The sequence below is a fragment of the Echeneis naucrates genome, chromosome 7 (genome assembly GCF_900963305.1).
Source record: "Echeneis naucrates chromosome 7, fEcheNa1.1, whole genome shotgun sequence".
Lineage (NCBI taxonomy): Eukaryota > Metazoa > Chordata > Actinopteri > Carangiformes > Echeneidae > Echeneis > Echeneis naucrates.
Window position 1 is genome coordinate 25,287,716 of NC_042517.1, and position 7,495 is coordinate 25,295,210.

A 7,495-nucleotide genomic window follows, 5' to 3' on the forward strand; every position below is an offset into this window, starting at 1 on the left:
AGAGGTCATATGTATTGAAGTTAGAGCGAAGATGCTTCTGTAATTCCTCCAACTGGCATCAGCCTTTGGACCACCCAAGTATTAAGTCCCTCATTATGTTCAACCTAACCGTGTAACATCAGGAATTCACACTAAAGGCCCAGAAGGAGAACTTGTGTTATACCTTTAATATCAAGAGACAATATAGAAAGATACACAGTGAAGGCAAAGGGCAACAACAGAACAGAACAGAACAAAACTGCACTATATTTAAAAGTCTTTTTACATTGGAAGCTGCCTTCCACCCAGAAATATTAAATCAGTCATGAAGGAGTGAGTTTGGCAGATTCCTCACAGCCGGAAGCGATCGGAGAAGTTTGGTGATTGGGGTATAGTGAGAAGAACATCACTCTGCTTTACTTCCACAGGTTTGTAGCGTCTGATCGGCTGAGCCTTGTGAACCTGCAAAGAAGGTAAAGAAACTGTCAGAGTAATGTGTGTTTTCAGCCACAGCCAACCAACGGTGGCCATGGTGACAATCAGTAAGACTTTGCTGTCATTTCAATACATATTGGCATATATGAAGAAATGAAAAGAAGAATTTATTTTCTGCACGAGCAAGACAACAATAGTGATAATAACAAAAAAAGGACCAAATAACTAAATAAAAATCATTCAGGCATCCTTTCTCAGGCAAGTTTTGTTTAATGTAGCTTACCATGTTTGGTGTGAAAACCCTTACACCTAATTTTTATACTTCTAGAGTTAAAAGAGGAACTGCAAATAAAATGTTTGATTTATAAGTGACAAATAAGGACTGATTGTTCAACACTGAGGCTTTTGCTTGTAAATGTAAATTGTGAACCATAAAGCAAAGTATGAGCTGTGGCTGCAGCATTTACTCAATATGAGTAATATCAGTAACCCTGAGCCTGGTTCTGCTCGAGGTTTCTGCCTCTTAAAGGAAGTTTTTCCTTGCCACTGTTGCCAAGTGCTTGCTCATCGAGGGATCTGTTGGCTCTCTTTAAATAATTTTATAAAGAGTTTGGTCTAGACCTGCTCTATATGTAAAGTGCCTTGATGTAACTTTGTTATGATTTGGCGCTATACAAATAAATCTGATTTGATTTGTTGTAGTGACCTGTTGTTGCCGTAGCATGGCAATTTCTTCCTTCTCCCTTTGCTCCTTCTCTCGTCTCTGCTCCTCCTCCATGTGTGCCCTGAGAGCCTCCTTCTCATTGGCCATTCGCTCGAACTCCTGCCGCTCCCGTGCCCGTCGCTCTGTTGAAAGCTCGAAGGCCTCGACAACTGTAGAAGAGTGACTGCCTTCTTAGGAGCGCAGTAGCAGATGACAGGCAACAAGAAGTGAAAGTTCATGGTATGGAGGAACGTTTCAGCACATAGATAAAGCACTCCTTAGGCTTCTATAGAATCACTATAACAGGTACAGCTTCACTAAGATACTCTGATTAAGTGCTACAGTAGCTTACACAAGCAATTTGCACAACAGAATGTTGTCTTGTAATTAAAGCTCATCAAAGAGCATGATCAAGTGTCAAATATTTGCAGAATTTTGGGACAAGCATGATGGTAGTTATTAGAAATAGTAATCCAGTTCATAATATTCCTACAATAAATCTTAATGATAAATATGCCACACATCCCCCTACAGCACAGTGTGAAGTAATAATTGTGAATCGTGAATTCCACACATTGCTAAGGCAAGAAACTAAAGAGTTGGTGTGGTTGGTGCAACATTATAATGTGCTTTTGCAATTTTTATTCAATGTCATTCAATACTGAACTCAAGAAGTCTGTGTGAAGTTGATTTCAAAGGATGGGGGGGGCTGATGCACATCTGCAGAACTTAGCACCTAGCACATTTACAAACTCAAAACAAATCAATACATCCTCTTATTGTCTACTTGAAGAATGTGTGTCTGTTGATAGTCTTACCTACTGCAGTGCGGCACTCCTTTCTGGGTTGGAAAGGCTCTTTGTGGGTGACTGTGTTGGGTCTGGCTTTAAATGATGCTGCTTCCTCTTGTCGTTTCTGCTCTTCTTTAATCTACACAGGGACAGCACACGTGTTTGAATTTTGCAATTGTTCAGTAAAAATTGATTGTATGCAGTGGCTAGTCCATCTACCATCTGTTCCCAGCGACTGTTCTTGGCAGCACCACGCTCATCCAGGAGCAATTTAAAGGGCTCAGGCTTTGTAGGCTCTAACATCTTCTTTTCAGGTAGCACCACAGCATCAAAGTCAGGTAGCGGCTGGGCCTTGAACTGCAGCACCTGGAGATTTTCACAGGATAATTAATAAAACTGCTGCATCTGCAATCCTGAACAGCAGTGAGGACAGAGACTCCACCTCTCCATGACGCTGCTCCTCCAGCCTCTTCTCTTTCAGTACCCTCCTCTCTCGGTCCCTCTCATCAAAGGAGAAAGGACGGACCTCAACCTGGTGATTCTCAGGAAGCCGGGGCTGAAAGGGAAGGCCGAAGTGAGGCACTTGGGAGGACTTCACTGGTGACGGGGGTTTTTCCTGACAAGAGATAAGATCAGTTATGAGTATGGCTATAACGGAGGTTGTTGTCATTGGTGATCCAACTATTAATTATTTATAAGTGTTTTCTTGACACAAAACAAGCACAAAGAACACCCTAAAATTAGGTTTTGTTATATAAGAGAAGGGAAAGCTGAGTAGCTCAAGACCAGATTTATCCTTACTTCGTCAACCTTACGATCCACACGAACTCTATTCTTCAGGGCAAAAGCTGGAGACTCTGGGACAGTTGGGTGTAGAGGTTTCTTGCATGGCAGTCCCTATTGAACAGAGTGCAACCTTACTATTAGATATAATAAGCCTTAACATTGCTTTTTCAAAATAAGCCAGTTGCACAAGCTGTTGGTTAACTTGGCAGCAAAACTCACCACTACCCCTTCCAATATCTTTTTGGAGACAGGTTGTGCTTTAAAGCTGTGCGGCTTCTCTTCATCTTCCTGTCTGTTTGACTTTTTGACAGCCTGTTTCTCCTGCAGCCTCTTCTCAATCTGCAGCTCAAAGCTTTCAGGAACAGTGGACTCCTTCACTGGGGGCTTCTTTAAGGCTTCTGCATTCTGTAGTATTTTCCTATTTAGCTCCAATGCCTTGAATTTAAAACTGATCAGAAAACATACAGCCCGTGAAACCCAAGATTTAAATCCATGACAGAGAAAATGCAGAGGACAAAGTCATTTCCTGGCAGAGGAAGAAATGCAAATACAGAATGTGCACATTCAGAGAATCAGATTCAATTCAAAGGTTTAGGCAAGTCCTGATGATTCAGGGTCAGATACATGTATATTCTGCAAACTCACCGGGAAGGACAAAATCTTAGACAGCCATATCTGAAGTCATGGCAATAACTCAGCAGATGCAGATAGTTAAGATATGTTTTGGAATATGCTGGGGGGGATGGGGGGTTGCAGGCTTTATTAAAAAAAGGGGTAGGGAACACTCTTACTTCTGAAGTTTGTCGACTTCTTCAGCCTCGAGTTCTGCACTGCTTTTAACAGTAGCTAGTCTGTTCCTCTGGCGGGTCATCAGTTTTGGGGTATGAGGCATGGTGAGTGTCGGATGGTCAGCCTTGACTGGTAATGGCCCTGACAACATTTTCAAACAAATGCTAATGAGTTAAAACTTTCATCCCCACAACGCATGAAAACACTAACTGCCACTGAAAACTGTGAAGATAATCCTTTTAGTCTGTGCAACCTGTCTCTTGACTCCGACGGCTTCGCAGATGGTAGCGGTCAGGTGTTCGTTTCTGAAACCGCTCAATCTGCTGAGCCATGGGCACGTAGGTTTCTCGCTCATCCATCTTCCGCTTGCTGCCTGTGGACAGGTTGAAAGGTTTTGGAACTGTTGCCCCTTTCCTAGGCTTTGCCTGTTAAAGAGGGGGAAAGTTTAGGTGCATTAATTAATTATCGGCAACTTTGCAGTCATTTATGCTTTACACATTGTGGTGTTTTGTGGAGTCACAATTACCTTTTTAAGGCAAATGTCTTTTTCAACCGTACTGGATATACTTGACGTCTTCACACGGGCATCTGTGCTGAAATGGAATTCTTTGGGCACAGTTGTGGACAGGACTGTCTTCTTTGGCAGTGGTGCTAAAATAAGCAACACTGAAAGTGAACTTTCCATTCTTTAGCAGCACACTACATTTACCAGTGGTTTTTAATCAATTGCATCTACTCACCTCCAACTAGCGCAGCTTTGTAGCTGGCCTCATTCTTCTTGCGATGCAGAGCCACTTCCCGCTGGAGGCTCCTGATGCGTGCCAACTCCTGTTCCTCAGAACTAGCAGGCCTGCCATCAGAAAAAGGCTTTACCTTGTTTTGCTACAACAGTGTTACGAAAACTGAAAAATTACTTTAAAGTCCCAGGCTAATAGTAAATATCCGGTATAATAAGAGCCAGGTTCAACCCAAAAAAATTGTAGTCATTTAATTTCAAATGGGTAGCAGCTGACACGCCACACCTCCTCTGAAGGATTCAAAAGGTACATTGTTTTATATAATAACTGGATAATTCACAGGGGGGACTTTTAATGTGGCCGTTCAGGACATGACAAATACAGCAAAGAGGTATCTGCACCTCATTGAAATGGAATGATCAGGTGAATTTTTGCCCTTGTTATGCCTGCAGACAGGAACTGTTGATTCCCTTACCCTCCATTTTCAGAAAAAATACATTGAGGAACATGTTTTACCAGTACTAGAAGTGTTCTTACTCTGTGTTTGCAGTGTTAGAAGCTGTTGCATGGGTGGCTGTGGCCCTCAGTTGTGCACCCCTATGAAGGATCCTGGTGGATTTTCGAACTGATCGAGCTGAAGCACTCCTACAAGAAAAGGTAAGCATTGAACAGGTGATGAAAAAGAGGAGCGGTTGGTTGAATTCTAGGTCTAAGCTGTCTATTCAGTGGCTTTTTAGTTCAAATGCAGTTTTTGTTATGATAGTTATGACCGTTATGATACTTACAGTCTGTGTTTCTTTGATGGCGGTGCGGCTGATGCTTCAGTAGCTGAACCGCTGGTTCGTTTTGAAACCCTGAAATTTTAAAATCATCGGTAAAGATCAAGTCCTATTTAAACTTGATTGTGCATTTCCAATTTCCATTGTACAAGACTCAACTTTTTGTTTATTTTACTTAAAAAGCGGCCATTACAGGAACTGTACCTGCTTTGCCGGGCAGGGGGTTGATTCCCTGTTGTCTTCCTCCTTGACTGAGCATTAGTCTTCATAACTTTCGCACCCCAACATGTGACAATGTTTGAAGGTGACGTTGTGGAGCTGCTAGGATCTGGAATATTAATCAGGCCACATGAGTTGTCATAAAGGATACTCTGTGAAATTTCAGTAGACTGAGGGACTACAGACAAAGGGAAAGCTGTCATGACATTAACACCGTCAAAACTACAGTGGTGAATGATTTATACTTTATTATTGTTTGGCTATAACACAGGGAAAACTAACCAGTGTCCACATCTCTCTTGACTTGAGATTCGGCAGCACTGGGCATGCTGGGTGAGCCACATCTCACAATAGGACAGTCAGGGCTTGATAGCAATGGATGGGGACCATCTGCTCCCCCAGCCTGTTGTTCTGGAGTCAAAACAGAGAGAATAGAGAATACCAGAGAAAAAGTTATTTGGTTGAAATTGGTTTCAGAGCTCCCTGAGGTACACACCGTGAAAGCCACTGTGAGATGTATTAACTTAGCATGAGATTATATAACATGGAAAGGTCAACCAAGTGAGCTTCTCAGAATGGTTTGTTTTCATCGTTTCCATGCAGCTTCCAAATCCAGAGTAAGCCAGGGAATGAGGGGACTCACCAAACCACTTATCATCGCTGAACTCCGAGTTCTGCAGCTCTTTGAGGTCGACGACATGAGACGGAGCGTCAAACTCGTAGCGTTCAGAGAATCCGTCCATGATCTCAAACGATCAGGTTGTTCCTCAACTCGCCTGAGCAAGACGACAATAGAGACGAACTCTTACACCAAAGCCCCCTTTAGCACAGCCCTTCGCTAGCAAACCGAGCTCTGTAACTGGTGGAATAACGGCCCGAGCCGAGTCACGAAAGCAGCTACACCGAAAAGAAACGGCCCGTTCCGGTCAGGACGGAGCCTTCTGGGCGGCTGCCCCCACCCACGTCCAAACCTGTCTCCATTTATTGACATTCCTCCACCATTTTCCTGTTTGCCTGCTTTAAAAACGTCTATGAGCACTGTTATTACGCATTTAGCATTCCTGTTGCTACTTCTGTGGATTCTTACATTAACCCCATAACCTGAAGCCGACCATAAGGAAACGCTATCGAGGAGAAACAATAGAAGCTCACCTTTAACCGGTTAGATTACCAGATGCCACTTAGCACTGCGAGATTCGTGTGGACAGGACGTTTAGGTGGTATGAACTCAGAGAAGAGGAGAATTAAATCCACTCACCTACAGTCCGCTCTCAGCAACTCAGCGCAGCGGCCAAACGTTGGCGTTCAAAAGGCTCTGCTTTTGAACGAGCCAATGGCTGGCCTCATGTTCGCCAGCTCGGCGCTGATTGGCTCACACCTAACCACGTGACCATCACAGACCTTATATGAGGAAATGTTTTTGCAGCCCACATTCCGAAATAAAGATCCACAGTCAATGGGCAGTTTCTGATAAAATGCTGTTGGATCTGGGTCTGCACAACAATGCTTGAACTCAGTCATTTAGCGGTATGCGGTTCTTTAATGTGATCTCCAGTCCCAAGCCTCTCGGTCCAAAGTGTCGCCGTCAGTGGAATCAGAGCCGAGCCGTCCCTCTCAGTCCCGAAGAATCTTTCAAGAACCTTTTTCTTGAGAGATCACCTCATCTCCTAAATCTACACCTCAACACGGTGTGATTGCGATCCCACTTAATTCTTTACATGCCCGAGGCCACATGGTTAAAAACAAACAAACAAAACTCAGGAGACGTGTGTTTTATTTTTTTCTGTTTTCGTGTTTGAGTAATTTATGCTTTGTTCTATTGGCTGGAAGTGCACGGAAGTAGGCGGGGCACTATCGGGGGCGTAAAGGAAATCGAAGGAAAAGCGATTATCTATTTTGCCTATTTTATACCTAAGGGAATCAACAACGACCTATCAGTGTATACCGGAGAGATGGTGGCGTTGTTAGTGGCAGTCCAGTGGGCTGAAGAGGTCAAACCATAGAAAACGGTAGTCTTCTCTGTCTCCATTTCATCTTCGATGAGAATAAAATACGGACAATCAGACAGCAGAAAAGATATCTGACTGGAAATTCAACAAACAAACAGTATTCAAAATTCAAATTACGGGACTGGGCATGACATTAGTTTGGATACCAGCTCATGTACGAATAAGTGGGAATGAAACAGCTGACAGGTGGGAACAAGGAGCAAGACACAACCACATTGACATCCAAGTTCCATTTAGTAAAATTGAAATGCACAAGTTAAAAGAAATG

The 7,495-nt window shown here is 43.2% G+C and overlaps 1 protein-coding gene across 4 annotated transcripts; it reads right to left on the bottom strand.

Moving 5' to 3' along the window:
* Positions 1-146: 146 nt before the first annotated feature.
* Positions 147-6,936, bottom strand: tpx2 (TPX2 microtubule nucleation factor). 4 transcript variants are annotated; one of them, XM_029506596.1, is made up of 17 exons: positions 6,477-6,936; positions 5,862-5,994; positions 5,501-5,629; positions 5,204-5,327; positions 5,006-5,074; positions 4,758-4,865; positions 4,224-4,333; positions 4,010-4,134; positions 3,737-3,908; positions 3,486-3,624; positions 2,914-3,142; positions 2,710-2,805; positions 2,351-2,524; positions 2,128-2,274; positions 1,936-2,047; positions 1,121-1,287; positions 147-441 (listed from the first exon to the last, which is right to left on the bottom strand). In XM_029506596.1, exons 2-17 carry the CDS (start codon positions 5,959-5,961, stop codon positions 331-333), a joined length of 2,112 nt encoding a protein of 703 aa, XP_029362456.1. In that variant the 5' UTR covers positions 5,962-5,994; positions 6,477-6,936; the 3' UTR covers positions 147-330. The 4 variants fall into 4 exon arrangements, with proteins under 4 accessions (XP_029362456.1, XP_029362455.1, XP_029362453.1 ...); XM_029506595.1 differs by having other exon boundaries at positions 1,121-1,305; positions 6,477-6,935; XM_029506593.1 differs by having other exon boundaries at positions 1,121-1,308; positions 6,477-6,935.
* Positions 6,937-7,495: the final 559 nt, after the last annotated feature.